This window comes from Nerophis ophidion, linkage group LG10 (assembly GCF_033978795.1).
Source record: "Nerophis ophidion isolate RoL-2023_Sa linkage group LG10, RoL_Noph_v1.0, whole genome shotgun sequence".
Classification (NCBI taxonomy): domain Eukaryota; kingdom Metazoa; phylum Chordata; class Actinopteri; order Syngnathiformes; family Syngnathidae; genus Nerophis; species Nerophis ophidion.
This window is the reverse complement of record NC_084620.1, coordinates 9,828,451-9,849,631: the sequence shown is the minus strand read 5'-3', so window position 1 is coordinate 9,849,631 and position 21,181 is coordinate 9,828,451. Positions and strand designations below refer to the sequence as shown.

General features: G+C 43.2%; 1 protein-coding gene across 1 annotated transcript in view; it reads right to left on the bottom strand.

Moving 5' to 3' along the window:
• Positions 1-21,181, bottom strand: part of plxna4 (plexin A4) — a 506,120-nt gene that overhangs the window by 71,031 nt on the left and 413,908 nt on the right. The window contains exons 8-9 of the mRNA XM_061912247.1: positions 20,172-20,271; positions 19,979-20,093 (exon numbers count right to left, since the gene is read on the bottom strand). Coding sequence (XP_061768231.1) covers positions 19,979-20,093; positions 20,172-20,271 — 215 coding nt within the window. The remainder of the gene's footprint in view (positions 1-19,978; positions 20,094-20,171; positions 20,272-21,181) is intronic.

Sequence of the window (21,181 nt, the reverse complement as noted above, 5' to 3'; positions counted from 1 at the left end):
AAAATCAAAAGTCACAAAAAAAAAAAAAAAATGTGAATCAAATACTTAATCAAGCTCAAAACAAGTTGAAATGTTTAAGACTTCACTGAAGAGGAAATTTAATTATGGAAGACAAAAATCCAACGCAACAAGCACAGTTTTGAGGAAGTTGGATATGAAAACCCTGCGATGAGATGGCGACTTGTCCAGGGTGTACCCCGCCTTCCGCCCGATTGTAGCTGAGATAGGCGCCAGCGCCCCCCGTGACCCCAAAAGGGAATAAGCGGTAGAAAATGGATGGATGGATGGATGGATATGAAAACCCTTTAATGGGATAGTACCTAACTTGAAACAGCTATAATCCATTAAGAATGTAGTTCAACCAACAAAAACGGGACTAAAATAAAAATAAATCAAGAATGCAGACGTGATGTCTTTGGAATGTACCAAAAAATAAGGACTTATAAAAAAAAAAGAGTTGCAACAAGAAGTTATGGGTTTGTACCAAGATATGGATTAAAATTCAGAAAGAAACAAATGTATAACAAAGGGTGCAGATGAGTAGGAATGTACCAAGATATGGACTATAATAATAATAAAAAATGAAGAAGGGCGCAGACAAAATGTTATTGGAATGAACCGAGATATGGACTAAAATTGAAAAAAAAAAAGAGTAAAAAGGGTGCAGACAATAAGTACTAACTATGTACCCAAATATGGACTACAATGAATTACAAATAAAGATTGGTAAGAAATGATAGAAATGTACCAAGATATTCACTAACTTACAAATAAAAACGATTACCGTATTTCCTGGAATTGCCGCAGGGCATATAGTATGCGCCTGCCTTGAATTACTGCCGGGTCAAACTCGCTTCGCAAAATAATTAGCGCATGCTTACTATTACCGCCTGGTCCAACTCGTGACGTCACAAGTGACCCTTCCCCCGTCACCATTTTCAAAATGGATGAGGCTGATTTCAATACCGGTAATTTGAAATCGCATAAACGGAAGAAGATTAAGAGCTATTCAGTAGGATTTAAGGTCGAAACTTATATCACACTCAAATTTTTACTGCATGCCTTTGGTAAGTGCCGGAGTGAGAAGAGGTTTTAAATTAATTAGTGCATGCTTACTATTACCGCATGTCTTTGGTAAGCGCAAGAGTGACAAGAGGTTTTAAATTAATTAGTGCATGCTTACTTTTACCGCATGCCTTTGGTAAGCGCAGGAGTGACAAGAGGTTTTAAATTAATAAGCGCCCTGGCGGCAATTCAAGGAAATACGGTAGTAAGAAAGGTACAAAAGCGATCTCAAGGGAATGTACCAAACTTGTAAAAGCACTAAAATGTAAAACAACAACAATGGTTAAAGTGGTAGCATCTATACTCGCACTTTATGGAAGCTCTCCTGGGCATAAATGGAAAGAGAAATGGAAACATACATTTGTACAATTTTTTAAGCAGAAGAGCAAAAAAAAGGCCGTCATGTGACTGGAGGAGCTTGTCAAAAAGAAGAAGAGCAGAAGATAAGGCGGGTGGAGCGTAGCGGGCGATAATAACGCTCGTGTGGAGTTTATTAAAAGCCACTTGATTGCCTGAGTGACTGACTCAGAGAGGGGTGTGTGTGTGTGTGACACTATTCACAAAGTCATTATAGATAAATCACACACACATGCAGAGGTGGTGTGTTCGTTCTTCCACATCTCATTTTCCTATACAAGTAGGACAGAAACACACACGCGCACACATTTGAACAATGGCGGCACTTAATGTGATCTGCTCTATGGAGGCAGGCGACTTCTAGATGAATCTACACAACACACATCTGCACCATCGATGACGTGTCCGAAAGCAACACTTTGTCAAAAAAATATTTAATAGTGGAACACCACATATGTGATAGACAACACAAGACAGCAGCAGCAGCATCTGTTTCCACGGCAACCCAGCAGGCAAGATTGGGTGCAAAATGAATTAGGAATAATATTTAAATGTATACAAAGTTTTAAAAACTAAAATTTTGTTGTTGTTGATATTTTACATGTATATTTTTAAATAATATAAAAAAGTACTACATTCAATTTAATGCAGGGGTCTCAAACATGCGGCCCGCAAGCCAATTGCGGCCAGCGATACGTTATTTTGCGACCCACACCTTGATATGATAATTTAATGCAAGTGCGGCCCGCGAGTTTAATATGAACGCATAAACTGCGCTTGATAGCGTCATACTTACCAACGGTCCCAATTTTCCCGGGAGACCCCTGGATTTCGGGGCATCCATCCTCTAAAATTCCTGTCGATTATCTCCCAACCATCAATACTCAGGGGGTACCATGATTGCACTGCCTTTAGCGCCACCTACAAAATTTACGCATAGCCTGCAAGCCCATTTATATGTTGTACCAAGCTATGTGAGACGTACGATTGCTATTGCAAGACATGTTTGATCAACAGCCACAAAGGTCACACTGAGGGTGGCCGTATAAACAACTTTAACACTGTTACAAATATGCGCCACGCTGTGAACCCACACCAAACAATGACAAACATTTTGGGAGAACATCCGCACCGTAACACAACATGAACACAACAGAACACATACCCAGAATCCCATGCAGCACTAACTCTTCCGGGCTACAATATACAACCCTTTCATAGAAGGAGAATTCATTAAAAAGTGCATGTTAGATTTTTTAAGAATTTTTTTCTTGCGGCCCAGCCTCACCCAGTTTCTGCATCCAGTGGCCCCCAGGTAAATTGAGTTTGAGACCCCTGATTTAATGATTGTATTAGGCTTGATCGAATTAGCGCACACACACTAGTTTGTGTGCGTGTGTGTGGGCATGTGTGTGTGTTATCAACTGATGCTGGCGTTGAAGGCGGCCGTCACCTGTTGAGATTGATGCCGACGTTAAGTTGATGTATTGTCAATGTGGTTTTTGGCAGCTTCGCACACGCACGCACATCACAAACACACATGCACGCACACGCACTTCTTCCTCCACGGCCGAGACGTGATAAATAACAGAAGGGGCGGGCGGAGATACGCCCCGTCATAAACACACACTCACACACCAACACACGCACGCACACACACACACACACAGGCTAACAACAGCTTTTCAAAAAACACCAGGCTGCAGTCTGCAAAGAGACGAAAGCGTAGAAGTGAGGACAAATAAATAGCCCACCTTTCTTCAAGCACAACACATTTAAAGGCCTACTGAAACCCACTACTAGCGACCACGCAGTCTGATAGTTTATATATCAATGATGAAATATTAACATTGCAACACATGCCAATACAGCCTTTTTAGTTTACTAAATAGCAATTTTAAATTTCCCGTGAGTTTCTTGTTGAAAACGTCGCGGAATGATGACGCGTACGCGTGACGTCACGGGCTGTTAGGAAATATTAGCAGCTGCACCACTATCAGCTAAATATCGTCTGCTTTAACCGCGTAATTACACAGTATTTTGGACATCTGTGTTGCTGAATCTATTGCAATTTGTTCATTTAATAATGGAGACTATAAAAAACAATGCTATTGGTGGAAAGCGGTGTATTGCATCTGTCTTTAGCACCGAGAACAGCTGATGTTTCTTTGTTTGTTGTGAAGCGGAGCGGTCAAGCGAACATGTTTTCTCTACGTCGGCCAGCATGTTTTTGGATTTGGATATTGTGATATATATTTGACCGGATAAATCATTGGATTATTCGTCGTCCTGCAGCAGCGGCAGCTGTGAGCTTGGCTCCTCGGGTTCTCTCTGAGACACTGAGTGTTCACAGCAGTCATCCGACCTCGAGGTATGTCTTTACAATCTTTAAGACCTCACTAAACACTATTAAAACAATAAGCAGATAAGGGATCTTCCAGAATTATCCTAGTAAATGTGTAATTACATCTGAAACGCTCAATTTGCCGCCACTTTTTTTTTTTTTTTCTAGTCCTTCACTATCACTGGATCGGTTCGCAGCCGAGTGTGAAGCGACCGGAATGAGAATCAGCACCTCCAAGTCCGAGTCCATGGTTCTCGCCCGGAAAAGGGTGGAGTCCCATCTCCGGGTTGGGGAGGAGACCCTGCCCCAAGTGGAGGAGTTCAAGTACCTAGGAGTCTTGTTCACGAGTGGGGGAAGAGTGGATCGTGAGATCGACAGGCGGATCGGTGCGGCGTCTTCAGTAATGCGGACTTTGTATCGATCCGTTGTGGTGAAGAAGGAGCTAAGCCGGAAGGCAAAGCTCTCAATTTACCGGTCGATCTACGTTCCCATCCTCACCTATGCTCATGAGCTTTGGGTCATGACCGAAAGGATAAGATCACGGGTACAAGCGGCCGAAATGAGTTTCCTCCGCCGGGTGGCGGGGCTCTCCCTTAGAGATAGGGTGAGAAGCTCTGCCATCCGGGAGGAAGTCAACGTAAAGCCGCTGCTCCTCCACATCGAGAGGAGCCAGATGAGTTGGTTCGGGCATCTGGTCAGGATGCCACCCGAACGCCTCCCTAGGGAGGTGTTTAGGGCACGTCCAACCGGTAGGAGGCCACGGGGAAGACCCAGGACACGTTGGGAAGACTATGTCTCCCGGCTGGCCTGGGAACGCCTCGGGATCCCCCGGGAAGAGCTAGACGAAGTGGCTGGAGATAGGGAAGTCTGGGCTTCCCTGCTTAGGCTGCTGCCCCCGCGACCCGACCTCGGATAAGCGGAAGATGATGGATGGATGGATGGATTCACTATCAATATCCTAATTCACAAATCTTTCATCCTCGCTCAAATTAATGGGGAAATTGTCGCTTTCTCGGTCCGAATTGCTCTTACTGCTGGTGGCTCAGATTATAAACAATGCGAATACGTGTGGAGCCCTGCAACTCGTGACGTCACGCGCACATACTTCCGGTAAGGGCAGGGCTTTTCTATTAGCGACCAAAAGTTGCGAACTTTATCGTCGATGTTCTCTACTAAATCCTTTCAGCAAAAACATGGCAATATTGCGAAATGATCAAGTATGACACATAGAATAGACCTGCTATCCCCGTTTAACTAAGAAAATCTCATTTCAGTAGGCCTTTAAACTCATGAACTCTGGGTTTGATTGGTTTAGTCTTACACTACCATCTATCCTAGAATTAATTGAGCACCCCCCGTGACCCCGAACGGGACAAGCGGTAAAAAATGGATGGATGGATGTCCTTTTTTTTCTCATTTCCTCTAAAATTGAACGACAGGCGCTCCAAAGATTTATGTTGACTCTGTCTTGCAGCCCGTTGAGCAGGAAACACGTTGGGTCTGAATGACTTGCGCCCCCTGCTAGTTGCTGCCAGATAATGTGATTGGGTTGATTTTCTAAGGGATATCGTGACATGTGGCGATATTCTTGAAAGATGTGTTTTTTTTTTTTTTTTTAAGTAACGAGCACAGATGACATGTTCGCCACGCTGACCCTTCCTCTCCTCCTTAGATCTTTTAATTAGACACTGGTGGGAGGTGTGAAGGGTGCGGGGAGAGCGACTGAATAGGAAGCAGCGTGGGAGTTGTGAAAATGTCGGAGAAAATCCCGTGGTAATTATAGTAGCGTAAGGTGTGAACATGAGGAGGGTCTCAAAAGTTTCCTTGGGTGAAGACACTCCAAAGTTGTGTCCTTCCTGTTGATCGATCCTTCACCAACGCTCAACTGCAGCGCCTGTACGGTGTCTGTTAAAGCTGCTTTAAAGGCCTAATGAAATGAGATTTTCTTATTTAAACGGGGATAGCAGGTCCATTCTATGTGTCATACTTGATCATTTCGCGATATTGCCATATTTTTGCTGAAAGGATTTAGTAGCGAACATCGATGATAAAGTTCGCAACTTTTGGTCGCTAATAGAAAAGCCTTGCCTGTACCGCGTGACGTCACTGGTTGCAGGGCTCCACACATATTCACATTGTTTTTTAATGGGAGCCACCAGCAGTAAGAGCAATTCAGACAGAAAGCGACAATTTCCCCATTAATTTGAGCGAGGATGAAAGATTCGTGAATTAGGATATTGATAATGAAGGAATAGAAAAAAAAAAAAAAGCGACAGCACCAGGCGACGGCAGTGTGAGCGTTTCAGATGTAATTAAACACATTTACTAGGATAATTCTGGAAGATCCCTTATCTGCTTATTGTTTTAATAGTGTTTTAGTGAGATTTTAAAGATTGTAAAAGACATACCTCGAGGTCGGATGGGTGCGGTGAACACAAAGTGTCTCAGAGAGAAGCCGAGCAGCCAAGCTCACAGCTGCAGGACGACGAATAATCCAATGATTTCTCTGGTAAGATATATATCACAATTTCCCCATCCAAAAACATGCTGGTTTATGTAGAGAAAACATGTTCGCTTGACCGCTCCGCTTCACAACAAACAAAGAAACATCAGCTGTGTCTCGGTGCTAAAGACAGCTGCAATACACCGCTTTCCATCAACAGCATTGTTTTTTATAGTCTCCATTACTAAATGAACAAGATTCAGCAACACAGATGTCCAAAATACTGTGTAATTATGCGGTTAAAGCAGACGACTTTTAGCCGTGAGTGGTGCAGCTGCCAATATTTCCTGACAGTCCGTGACGTCACGCGCCCGCGTCATCATTCCGCGACGTTTTCAACAAGAAACTCGCGGGAAATTTAAAATTGCAATTTAGTAAACTAAAAAGGCCGTATTGGCATGTGTTGCAATGTTAATATTTCATCATTGATATATAAACTATCAGACTGCGTGGTCGGTAGTAGTGGGTTTCAGTAGGCCTTTAATAAAACCTTCCTGATCAATGTGCCGCTGTTAAATAAACTCCAGTAAAAGCCAAGGCGCTTCATGCATTATTTGAATATTATTAGGACGAAAAGCACATTTTTAACCACACAGACGACGTGACCAGGAATGTTTTGCAAAACAACGTTAATCCACGCGGCTAAGTCCTTGAGGCACGTGAAGGTGAAACTTTTGTCTGAGCCGCGTGCCCGTGCCACCGGGTTTTAACGCCGTGCATACTAACGGCGAGCTCAACCAGCAGGGAGGGTTAGCGGGACGTCTATCATTAGCATAATCTCTTCATTGTAAGGAGCAGCAGACGTGTTGCTTTGTTTGCGGAAAGACTGTCCAGAATCCCCGACTGACCTCGGATTAGAGAGTTGATAAATAGCAACTTCAAAGTCATTAAACACCTGCTCATAGAAAAGCGACAAGAAGGGAACTATGGAAGACATCGAAGGAAGAACTTGAAAGAAAAACCCAAGTATAGGTATGTACTCAGTCTGAGAGCTAAACTGGGAAGTGAAAAGAATTTGGAGAAAAAAAAATACAAGAATCAACAGGTCAATGGAAAATATCTGACAAAACAAACAGAAAATTAGTAAAGTGAATTATATTTATATAGCGCTTTTCTCCATCCATCCATCCATCCATCCATCCATCCATCCATCCATCCATCATCTTCCGCTTATCCGAGGTCGGGTCGCGGGGGCAACAGCCTAAGCAGGGAAACCCAGACTTCCCTCTCCCCAGCCACTTCGTCTAGCTCTTCCCGGGGGATCCCGAGGCGTTCCCAGGCCAGCCGGGAGACATAGTCTTCCCAACGTGTCCTGGGTCTTCCCCGTGGCCTCCTACCGGTTGGACGTGCCCTAAACACCTCCCTAGGGAGGCGTTCGGGTGGCATCCTGACCAGATGCCCGAACCACCTCATCTGGCTCCTCTCGATGTGGAGGAGCAGCGGCTTTACTTTGAGTTCCTCCCGGATGGCAGAGCTTCTCACCCTATCTCTAAGGGAGAGCCCTGCCACACGGCGGAGGAAACTCATTTCGGCCGCTTGTACCCGTGAGAAGAGTGGATCGTGAGATCGACAGGCGGATCGGTGCGGCGTCTTCAGTAATGCGGACGTTGTACCGATCCGTTGTGGTGAAGAAGGAGCTGAGCCGGAAGGCAAAGCTCTCAATTTACCGGTCGATCTACGTTCCCATCCTCACCTATGGTCATGAGCTTTGGGTCATGACCGAAAGGATAAGCGCTTTTCTCAAGTGACTCAAAGCGCTTTACATTGTGAAACCCAATATCTAAGTTAAACATTTTTTTTCTTCAAACCAGTGTGGGTGGCACTGGGTGCAGGTGGGTAGAGTGTCTTGCCCAAAGACACAACGGCAGTGACTAGGATGGCGGAAGGGGGATCAAACCTGCAATCCTGAAGTTGCTGGCACAGCCGCTCTACCAACTGAGCTATTCTGCCTCAACCTTATACCTTTATTTAAGCCGCAAACCAACAAAATCTTAGAAAGAAAATTATTTTACATGTATTAGCAGCCCCGGACTATAAAGTTTTTGGAAATGTTTATTTACTTCATTGTTTACACAAGAATTAGGCTTTATAAAAGACTTTATTGACAAATATCCAACATAACAAGTAAAATATGTTAGGTAAATAATAATAGGTCCGCACCAAACTCCAAGTTAGTACAAACTAATACAGTGGAGCACCCAATACGATGTGGACTAAAATTAAAATACAAAAATAAAACATGCCAAAAGAAAGAACAAGAAAAGCCCTCTAACAGCACAAACCTGGCAATAGTAAAAAAAAGTCCTGAATGAAGAAGGTGATCCAGATCAGCCTCAAATGTAATCACTTGTTCCTTATCCCATTTCTGACATTTTATGTAAGTTTCATCATAATACGCCTATCATTTTTGAGTCATGTTGCTAACTAATAACTCACTTACACTGATTACCTTCTTCCTGGCGTAAAGGAGTGTACTTAATGGAAATCCTTGACGGCAAAAATGTCAAAAAACAAGCAATAAAAACTCACAAAGTTAAGACTTTTAAAAGAAATGTCAAAACTCAAAACTTGTTGTAACCAATTGTGAACTAAATTTGGCCACACACCCCCTAAAATAAAACTTTTTAAAGACCTACAGTGGGGCAAAAAAGTATTTAGTCAGCCACCGATTGTGCAAGTTCTCCCACTTAAAATGATGACAGAGGTCTGTAATTTTCATTATAGGTACACTTCAACTGTGAGAGACAGAATGTGAAAAAAAAATCCAGGAATTCAAAAATTGTAGGAATTTTAAATAATTTATTTGTAAATCATGGTGGAAAATAAGTATTTGGTCAACCATTCAAAGCTCTCACTAATGGAAGGAGGTTTTGGCTCAAAATCTCACGATACATGGCCCCATTCATTCTTTCCTTAACACGGATCAATCGTTCTGTCCCCTTAGCAGAAAAACAGCCCCAAAAAATTATGTTTCCACCCCCATGCTTCACAGTAGGTATGGTGTTCTTTGGATGCAACTCAGTACTATTCTTCCTCCAAACACGACGAGTTGAGTTTATACCAAAAAGTTCTGTTTTGGTTTCATCTGACCACATGACATTCTCCCAATCCTCTGCTGTATCATCCATGTATCCATTTTGGTATAAACTCAACTCGTCGTGTTTGGAGGAAGAAGAATACTGAGTTGCATCCCAAGAACACCACACCTACTGTGAAGCATGGGGGTGGAAACATCATGCTTTGGGGCTGTTTTTCTGCTAAGGGGACAGGACGATTGATCCGTGTTAAGGAAAGAATGTATCGTGAGATTTTGAGCCAAAACCTCCTTCCATCAGTGAGAGCTTTGAATGGTTGACCAAATACTTATTTTCCACCATAATTTACAAATACATTCTTTAAAATTCCTACAAAGTGAATTCCTGGATTTTTTTTTCACATTCTGTCTCTCACAGTTGAAGTGTACCTATGATGAAAATTACAGACCTCTGTCATCATTTTAAGTGGGAAAACTTGCACAATCGGTGGCTGACTAAATACTTTTTTGCCCCACAGTACAAGGCAAACATCGGAAAACAAAATAAGATTAATAAAAAAAATAAAAATAAAATAAATAAATAAGGAAGAGGAAAATTAAAAAAGCCAAAACAAAAAACAAATCTAAGAAACTTAAGCATAAAAGATCAGGCTCAAAACGACTTGAAAGTGTTACAGCTGTGGTGTAACCAACAAGAAGTGGTCTTTGTGGATGACCTCGGAGGTAAAAATGGAAAAAAAACATCTAAATCGAGAACAACCCGGTCCGATCCGGTGGCCATGTACTGCCTGTGTATCGGCTGGGGACATCTCTGCGCTGCTGATCCGCCTCCGCTTGGGATGGTTTCCTGCTGGCTCCGCTGTGAACGGGACTCTCGCTGCTGTGTTGGATCCGCTTTGGACTGGACTCTCGCGACTGTGTTGGATCCATTGTGGATTGAACTTTCACAGTATCATGTTAGACCCGCTCGACATCCATTGCTTTCCTCCTCTCTAAGGTTCTCATAGTCATTATTGTCACCGACGTCCCACTGGGTGTGAGTTTTCCTTGCCCTTATGTGGGCCTACCGAGGATGTCGTGGTGGTTTGTGCAGCCCTTTGAGACACTAGTGATTTAGGGCTATATAAGTAAACATTGATTGATTGATTGATAAAGAACCGTAAAGAGGGAAGGAAAACAGAAATTACTGAAAACCGACCTGGGATTTTAGAGGTTAATAAAAAGCAAATGAAAAGTCATTAAAGCTGTAAAATAGCTGCTCATCAAAAAGAGCCACGACATTAATGTGCAAATGCATAATCCTCTCGCTTTATTTGTGGCTCTCCTTCAAGACGGCGGTGATGGCGGCGACACAATGGGAGGAGGTGGATTGGCACCTTATTATCCACCGTCAATATTGACCGGCAGCGTCTGAGTTAATTGGAAAAGTAAACCTGGCAAAGAGCGCGGCCTGACTAAGCACAAGGTTCAAAACGGATAATGGAAGGCGGCTGCAAAAAAGAGAAAATAATATCGTCCGCGCAGGTTGAACGGCTCCGGGGAAATATTGGCGGAATAACACAATCCAGAGCAGACTGCTCATCAAAACAAGGCAATCTGGCCTGACTTGTCCCCGCGCTCGCCACTGATCTTCATCATGGTGCACCTCAGGCTAGAATTACACACAACTGTCCTATGGAAAACTACAGGCCAAAAGTACACACACACATACACACTTCTTAGTGGGTCACAAATTCTCATCAAAGTGAGACATCTTTTGCTTTCGGGGCATTAGAAGCGTGTAAACCAACTGGAGGGCAGTTTGTCTTGGCTGCAGTTGGCCGGCAGTGAGCCAATAGTGCGCATAATTAAGCAAAGTCACTAAAATGTGCTTCACTTTGCTTCTGCCATCATTTCGACGCTGCTCTTTTGCTTTGTAGATTATTTTCAGTCCATCCATTTTCTACCGCTTATTCCCTTTCGGGGTCGCGGGGGGCGCTGGCGCCTATCTCAGCTACAATCGGGCGGAAGGCAGTCATTTTGATTATTTCTATTGTGAAAGGTGGAAGATGTCAATAATGACCATTCCATGAATTAAAGGACTTCAGAATGCACAGCAATGTAGTTCAATCAATCAATCAATCAATGTTTAATTATATACCCCTAAATCACTAGTGTCTCAAAGGGCTGCACAAACCACTTCGACATCCTCGGTAGGCCCACATAAGGGCAAGGAAAACTCACACCCAGTGGGACGTCGGTGACAATGATGACTATGAGAACCTTGGAGAGGAGGAAAGCAATGGATGTCGAGCGGGTCTAACATGATACTGTGAAAGTTCAATCCATAATGGATCCAACACAGTCGCAAGAGTCCAGTCCAAAGGTGATCCAACACAGCAGCGAGAGTCCCGTTCACAGCGGAGCCAGCAGGAAAACATCCCAAGCGGAGGCGGATTTAGTTGCGGGTGTTTTTTTTTTACCTTTGAAATATTTATAACCTTTCTGTTTATTTGTACAACCCCGTTTCCATATGAGTTGGGAAAGTGTGTTAGATGTAAATATAAACAGAATACAATGATTTGCAAATCATTTTCAACCCATATTCAGTTGAATATGCTACAAAGACAACATATTTGATGTTCAAACTCCCCCCAAATTTTTTTTTTGCAAATAATCATTAACTTTAGAATTTGATGCCAGCAACACGTGACAAAGAAGTTGGGAAATGTAGCAATAAACACTGATAAAGTTAAGAAATGCTCATCAAACACTTGTTTGGAACATCCTACAGGTGTGCAGGCTAATTGGGAACAGGTGGGTGCCATGATTGGGTATAAAAGCAGCTTCCAGGAAATGCTAAGTAATTCACAAACAAGGATGGGGCGAGGGTCACCACTTTGTAAGCAACTTGTCGAACAGTTTTAGAACAACATTTCTCAACGATCTATTGCAAGGAATTTAGGGATTTAACCATCTACGGTCCGTAAACTTATCAAATGGTTCAGAGAATCTGGAGAAATCACTGCACGTAAGCCATGATATTACGGACCTTTGAGCCCTCAGGCATCAAAAACAAACATAAGCGTGTAAATGATATCACCACATGGGCTCAGGAACACTTCATAAAACCACTATCAGTAACTACAGTTGGTTGCTACATCTGTAAGTGCAAGTTAAAACTCTACTATGCAAAGCCAAACTCATTTATCAACAACACAAAGGAACGCCGCCGGCTTCGCTGGGCCCGAGTTCATTTAAGATGGACTGTTGCAAAGTGGAAAGGTGTTCTGTGGTCTGACGAGTCTACATTTCAAATTATATTTGAAAACTGTGGACTTGGTGTCTTCCGGAACAAAGAGGAAAATAACCATCCAGATTCTTATAGGCGCAAAGTTCAAAAGCCAGCATCTGTGATGGTATGGAAGTGTATTAGTGCCCAAGGCATGGGTAACTTACACATCTGTGAAGGCCCCATTAATGCTGAAAGGTCCATACAGGTTTTGGAGCAACATATGTTGTCATCCAAGAAACGTTATCATGGACACCCCTGCTTATTTCAGCAAGACAATGCCAAGCCACGTGTTACAGCAGCCCGGCTTCGTAGTAAAAGAGTGCGGGTACTTTCCTGGCCCGCCTGCAGTCCAGACCTGTCTATCATCGAAAATATGTGGCACATTATTAAGCATAATATACGACAACGGAAACCCCGGACTGTTGAACGACTGAAGCTTTACATAAAACAAGAATGGGAAAGAATTCCACCTTCAAAGCTACAACAATTAGTTTCCTCAGTTCCCAAATGTTTATTGAGTGTTGTTAAAAGAAAAGGTGATGTAACACAGTGGTGAACATGCCCTTTCCCAACTACTTTGTCACGTGTTGCAGCCATGAAATTCTAAGTAAATTTTTATTTGCGAAAAAAAATCAAGTTTATGAGTTTGAACATCAAATATCTTGTCTTTGTTGTGCATTCAATTGAATATGGGTTGAAAAGGATTTGCAAATCATGGTATTCCGTTTATATTTACATCTAACACAATTTCCCAACTCATATGGAAACGGGGTTTGTATTATGCTCTGGGCCTGTTTTTCTGCCAATGGAACTGGTGCTTTACAGAGAGTAAATGGGACAATGAAAAAGGAGGATTACCTCCAGATTCTTCAGGACAACCTAAAATCATCAGCCCGGAGTTTGGGTCTTGTGCGCAGTTTGGTGTTCCAACAGGACAATTACCCCAAACACACATCAAAAGTGGTAAAGGAATGGTTAAATCAGGCTAGAATTAAGGTTTTAGAATGACTTTCCCAATATTCTGACTTAAACGTGTGAACAATGCTAAAGAAACAAGTCCATGTCAGAAAACCGAAAAATTTAGCTGAACTGCACCAATTTTGTCAAGGGGAGTGGTCAAAATTTCAACCAGAAGTTTGCCAGAAGCTTGTGGATGGCTACCAAAAGCGCCTTATTGCAGTCAAACTTGCCAAAGGACATGTAACCAAATATTAACATTGCTGTATGTATACTTTTGACCCAGCAGATTTGGTCACATTTTTAGTAGACCCATACTATTCAAAAAAGAACCAGACTTCATGAAGGTTTTTTTTTTTTTGACAAACAAGTATGTGCTCCAATCACTCTATCACAAAATAATAAGAGTTGTAGAAATAACTGGAAACTCAAGACTGCCATGACATTACGTCCTTCACTGTCATGATCCCGGAACATCCATAGTTTTTGTTCTTGAGTTCTTTTCGTGTGTTTTCTGATTATTTTTGGACTATTCCGATCCCTAGTTTGTGCACTTCCTTGTTTGTTCGGTAACCATGACTTCTTATTTGTTCCACCTGCTCTGCTTTTGTCACGCACCTGTGTTTTGAGTGTTACTTTAGTATTTAAGCCTGCATTCGACCTCAGTTCGTTCTTTTTTCGTTCTTTGCTTCATGCAACGCTTACGTTGGCTTCTCTGCTTTATATATACTTGTGCTAAGTTACGCCTTAGCTTCTCGTGCGATCGGCACGTCACTTTTGGACTTTCGGACTTCCCTACTACGTTTAGCATTAGCTTCCCGTGCGTAGGCACGCACTTTATTTTGCCTTTTGTACCAGTACTCTTTTACTTTTTGTATATTAAATCAAGTCCTACCTGCAATTCCTGCTTGTCTTGGTCCTCGTGCATCCGGGGGTGACAACGCGCATCACAATGCGTTTCCAACGTGACACTTCACAAGTGTATATAAACTTTTGACCACAACTATATTATATATATATATATATATATATATATATATATATATATATGTATGTATATATATATATATATATATATATATATATATATATATATATATATATATATATATATATATATATATATATGTATGTATATATATATATATATATGTATGTATATATATATATATGTATGTATATATATATATATATATGTATGTATATATATATATATATATATATATATATATATATATATATATATGTATATATATATATATATATATACACACACACACTATATCGGTGTTTCTTACCCATAGGGCCAAGAGTTAGGCCGTAAGTGTCCCCCAGAGGGCTGCCAAAAAATATCTGTTTCTTAGCTGTGGAACTCAGTTGTAATACATGTTTGCACCATTTGTGGCAGTAATGACATTCTCACACAGATCCATTTGTAGCTGAAGACAGAGAAGTTTTTAAGCGCAAAAATTGTGACTAAAGTGGTGAAGATGTATTTCCATTTGCACTTTAATTTCATTGAAGTCCAGTTAAGAAAAAATCTTTTTTTTTTTGTTTGTTTATTTTGGCACAACATATTTGTATATAAATGTATTTTTCATCATTTTTCCCGAGTACCTTCCTATGCAGTATTTTGGTCAGTACTTATTTTTTTAATCAGCCTTACCTAAGCCTTGATGAGTTTGGGGAAATACATACAGGACGAACATCCAACCACTATTCATAATGCAAAAAAGGGCCATCATGTTGTGATCCGGCTTCCGGATCACACATCTCTAGCATGTTTGTCTTTTTTGTATTGTCCTACTATGTTTTGATCATGTTTTGGACTCTACCGATCCCGTTTGTTAGCGCACTTCCTTGTTTTGTATTGTCACCATGGCAACCTAAGTATGCCTCCTGCACGGACTCATTACGCACACCTGTTTTGAATTATTTGTGTTGTATTTAAGACCACCTGCTACCTTAGTTCCTCCTGGCTGTTTTGTTTGCTACTTGCAACACGCACGTTGGTTCTTATTTTTGTAATCACTATTGCTAAGTCTCGCCTTAGCTTTGCGTGCGCTCTGCACCTCTATTCCTGTACTCTGCTCTCGTGCTAATTATTAGCATAGCTCTCCGTGCATTCGGCACGCCTTTTCTTTGCATTTTGTACCAGTATTATTTTTGTTTTCGTATTAAATCTAATCTTACCTGCAACTCCTGCCTGTCCTGGTCCTCTTGCATCCCTGGGGTAGCAACACGCATCCATTATGCCTCGCCACCGTGTCAGAAAACAGCCAGCACAACGCCGCCTCGCAGTGGACCACCAAAAGTCTTCCCTTCGCCAAGCCGCGAAGACTTTTTCCCCGGACAGCAGCGCGCAGACAACAGCCCAGTACTCTTCCCTGAGGTTTGGAAGTTTTGTTTTTTCTCCATATTCCAACCACTCTTCCGACTGGGCTGTAAGGCCAGGGCATACCTCCGGCCCACCGGTCCATCACGGTGACGTCATTTCGTCAACGCCCCCTGGTGACTCAATACCACCCCCTGTCGATGATATTTTTTCTGAGGATTTTTATATTGTTGAGTCTTATTCTCAACCTGTTTCAAATATTGACTATGATTTTTTGGACTCTATAGACACAACTAAGTTCTATACAGATGTTATTTCTAGATGCAAACTAAGGCAACATGAGCTACCTACTTTTCTTCCTCCACCACCGGTGTTCAAGCCTAGTCCCAGTCCTGGTCCGACTTCTGGCCAACATTGTAGATCAACTCGTAGACTGAGTCGTAGTCCGAGTCCTAGCCCAAGTCCTTGCTCAAGTCATTCTCTTAATGGTAGTCCAAGTCCCGGTCCCAGTTACGTACCTTCGTGTAGTCTTGATCGTAGTCCGTGTCCTAATTCCCCTCGTGGTCTTAGTCCTCACAGTAACCCTAGTCCTTGCCCAAATTCTTGTCCGAGCCCCAGTGTCACTGTAAGTCCTAGTCTTTGTCCAAGTCCTTGCCCGAGCACCAGTATGATTGTAAGTCCCAGTCCTTGCCCTAGGTTGACCTCAAGTCCTAGTTCCTGCCCAAGCCCTGGTTCGACTGTAAGTCCTGGTCCTTGCCCAAGTCCTGATAAAAGCACTAGTTTGATTGTAAGTACTGGTCCTCACACAAGTCCTTGCCCAAGTCCTAGTGTTAGTCTAAATCCTCATAGTAGTCCTAGTCCTCCTCTCTGCCAGTCTCTTAGTGCTCCTCGGCTGACGCCGACACCTGCTCCTCGGCTGACACCTGCTCCTCGGCTGAAGCCGACACCTGCTCCTCGGCTGAAGCCGACACCTGCTCCTCGGCTGAAGCCGACACCTGCTCCTCGGCTGAAGCCGACACCTGCTCCTCGGCTGAAGCCGACACCTGCTCCTCGGCTGAAGCCGACACCTGCTCCCAGTCTGGTTCTCACACCAGCTCCCAGTCTGGTTCTCACACCAGCTCCCAGTCTGGTTCTCACACCAGCTCCCAGTCTGGTTCTCACACCAGCTCCCAGTCTGGTTCTCACACCAGCTCCCAGTCTGGTTCTCACACCAGCTCCCAGTCTGGTTCTCACACCAGCTCCCAGTCTGGTTCTCACACCAGCTCCCAGTCTGGTTCTCACACCAGCTCCCAGTCTGGTTCTCACACCAGCACAAACTCCAAGGCTGGAGCCCACTCCGGTACCAGCACCACGACAGGTACCGGTGCCAGCTCCGTGCCGCCAAGCACCGCCGACGACGGGGCTGGAGCCCACACCAGCGCCGACGACGGGGCTGGAGCCCACACCAGCGCCGACGACGGGGCTGGAGCCCACACCAGCGCCGACGACGGGGCTGGAGCCCACACCAGCGCCGACGACGGGGCTGGAGCCCACACCAGCGCCGACGACGGGGCTGGAGCCCACACCAGCGTCGACGACGGGGCTGGAGCCCACACCAGCGTCGACGACGGGGCTGGAGCCCACACCAGCGTCGACGACGACTCCTGCGGCTCCCAGGCCACCACCGACGACTCCTGCGGCTCCCAGGCCGCCTCCGACGACTCCTGCGGCTCCCAGGCCGCCTCCGACGACTCCTGCGGCTCCCAGGCCGCCTCCGACGACTCCTGCGGCTCCCAGGCCGCCTCCGACGACTCCTGCGGCTCCCAGGCCGCCTCCGACGACTCCTGCGGCTCCCAGGCCGCCTCCGACGACTCCTGCGGCTGCAGCACCCGCATCATCCTCGCCAGCTGCACTCGGGCCTGCTTTGGCTGCAGTCCCCGCACCCTCGTCTGCTGCTTCCAAGCCTGCTGGGATTTCGGTGCTGAGGCGTCGTCCACCACGTCGACCACGGGCGTGGCCTCTGCGAGGTCATCCTCCTCGCCAGATACTCCCTCCTCCATGTCGGCCACGGATGTGGCCGTGCCCGGGTCGTCCGCCTCGCCGGGCACCTCATCCTGCGAGGCGGCCACTAATGTGGCCTTTTCGAGGTCGCCCGCCAAAACTTTTTCGGCAGCAGCGTTCCACCCGCCGCCGCCACATGATGTGTCCTCGGTGGATTCGGGGACATGCGATCTGGCGACCCTCCACCGTGGACTCCTTCCGCCCTCCCTTCGTTTGTGAACTTTCTGGTTTTGGGAGGGGGTTCTCTTTATTGCAGTTTTTTGGGGGCATCTGGGATCTGCCCCTTAAGGGGGGGGTAATGTTGTGATCCGGCTTCCGGATCACACATCTCTAGCATGTTTGTCTTTTTTGTATTGTCCTACTATGTTTTGATCATGTTTTGGACTCTACCGATCCCGTTTGTTAGCGCACTTCCTTGTTTTGTATTGTCACCATGGCAACCTAAGTATGCCTCCTGCACGGACTCATTACGCACACCTGTTTTGAATTATTTGTGTTGTATTTAAGACCACCTGCTACCTTAGTTCCTCCTGGCTGTTTTGTTTGCTACTTGCAACACGCACGTTGGTTCTTATTTTTGTAATCACTATTGCTAAGTCTCGCCTTAGCTTTGCGTGCGCTCTGCACCTCTATTCCTGTACTCTGCTCTCGTGCTAATTATTAGCATAGCTCTCCGTGCATTCGGCACGCCTTTTCTTTGCATTTTGTACCAGTATTATTTTTGTTTTCGTATTAAATCTAATCTTACCTGCAACTCCTGCCTGTCCTGGTCCTCTTGCATCCCTGGGGTAGCAACACGCATCCATTATGCCTCGCCACCGTGTCACATCAGACTGATACATAACACAGGACCCCGAGAACACACTAATGGATTATTTATAAAAACATTTGATTTAAAACTACCAGATCTCATCCAACTCAAGACTGCCCAAATGATTTATAAAGCAAGTAAACATTCACTTCCAACAGGCTTACAGAGAAGATTTTTACAAAGAGAAGGGAATTATAATTTAAGAGGAGAACTACTTTTTAAGATCCAATATTGTAGAACAACGCAGAAACGAATGAGTATAACAATAGCAGGGGTTAAAATATGGAACTGTTTAAAGGATGAAATAAAACACAGCACCAACATAAACCAGTTTAAAAAGCTTTTTAAATCATTTATCATTAGTAAATATAAGAAAGAAGAGCAAACATTGTTTTAGAAAGACAATAATATATAATATGTATATAAATACAATTTATGATTTCATAATTATACATATAGGTTATATTAAAATGTATATATTACCACTTTATATGGAATTTAAATGAATTGTGTATATATAATATATATATGTATATATATGTGTGTGTATATATATATATAAGTGTACAAATGTATATGTTTGATTTAAATGTTAAACTGTGTATATGAGACGTGTGCTACATATATGTTGCTTATATATTGTTTAAAAAAAAAAAAGTAATATAAGTGAAGCATGTTTTAGATTTTATATATTTTGAACCTTGTTCTTGTTGTGATGGGGTAGGTTTATATAAGCGTTGCTTCAACCTACACCCTTTCGGCTCAATCATTGCACAAATGAGTGTTTTTTTTCTTTTTTTTTTCTTTTCTTGTTGTTGTTCTTTGTTTTATGTGAAGATTGCCGAAATAAAATAAATTGATTGATTGATTGATAATAGTATTTGTGTTTAACACGTGCTTTCATATAATTTGACAAGGTTGTAAAGTGTAAGTAGGTTATATATATTTATTGAAGATGATTAAACTAAACAATTAGATTAGTAATTCAGTGTTATTATTGGTATGGACCAGAGGTCAAAAAGGTTAAAATCCCCTATATTATATTGATCGATACACTTACCCTGAGCGATCACATTACTGTCAATCTGTGACTCTGTGCATGTAGTCATGCTGTGCCTTGGCTCACCTTCTCCAGTGTACACAACGTGATCACGGATGACAGGGCTCAAATACGAGTCGAACAGGACAGACTTTAATCGTTAAGTTTGAAGCACAAGCATGTTTCGACTGCGAGCACATATCTTAGGACTTCACTGACCTCAGCTTTCTTGACTCGTCCCTCCTGGAAGGAACAGGTCCTGGGGTCATGTGTGCAGTCGTGTCTGTACTTGCACCAGTGGCACTGGTAAGGACTGCTCACGCAAGACAAGCACCTACACAAAAATACTTGTAAGGGATGCGTGTGAACTGCTAAAAAGATCCAAAAAAAAAAGAGAAAAGCAAGAACTTACGACTTGTGGACGCTGCAGTTGTAGAAGACAAAACTGGTGTTAGCGAACGCCAGGCCGGTCTCTTTGGACTTGAGATAGAGCTGCACTATCTGGTGGTCGCCTGGAAAGAGGAAAATTGAAAACCCGTTGATGAAGACTAAATTCTTCATTGATATTATTTGTTAGGTCTGGATATTGGCATTGGACTTCGATATACGATTCAGTGGGGCAAAAAAGTATTTAGTCAGCCACTGATCGTGCAAGTTCTCCCACTTAAAATGATGACAGAGGTCTGTAATTTTCATCATAGGTACTCTTTAACTGCGAGAGACATAATGTGAAAAAAAAATCCCAGATTTCACATTGTAGGAATTTTAAAGAATTTATTTGTAAATTATGGTGGGAAATAAGTATTTGGTCAACCATTCAAAGCTCTCACTGATGGAAGGAGGTTTTGGCTCAAAATCTCACGATACATGGCCCCATTCATTCTTTCCTTAACACGGATCAATCGTCCTGTCCCCTTAGCTGAAAAACAGCCCCAAAGCATGATGTTTCCACCCCCATGCTTCACAGTAGGTATGGTGTTCTTGGAATGCAACTCAGTATTCTTCTTCCTCAAAACACGACAAGTTGAGTTTATACCAAAAAGTTCTATTTTTGTTTCATCTGACCACATAACATTCTCCCAATCCTCTGCTGTATCATCCATGTATCCATTTTGGTATAAACTCAACTTGTCGTGTTTGGAGGAAAAAGAATTCTGAGTTGCATCCCAAGAACACCAAACCTACTGTGAAGCATTGGAGTGGAAAAATCATGCTTTGGGGCTGTTTTTCTGCTAAGGGGACAGGACGATTGATCCGTGTTAAGGAAAGAATGAATGGGGCCATGTATCGTGAGATTTTGAGCCAAAACCTCCTTCCATCAGTGAGAGCTTTGAATGGTTGACCTAATACTTATTTTCCACCATAATTTACAAATAAATGATTTAAAATTCCTACAATGTGAATTCTTGGATATTTTTTTTC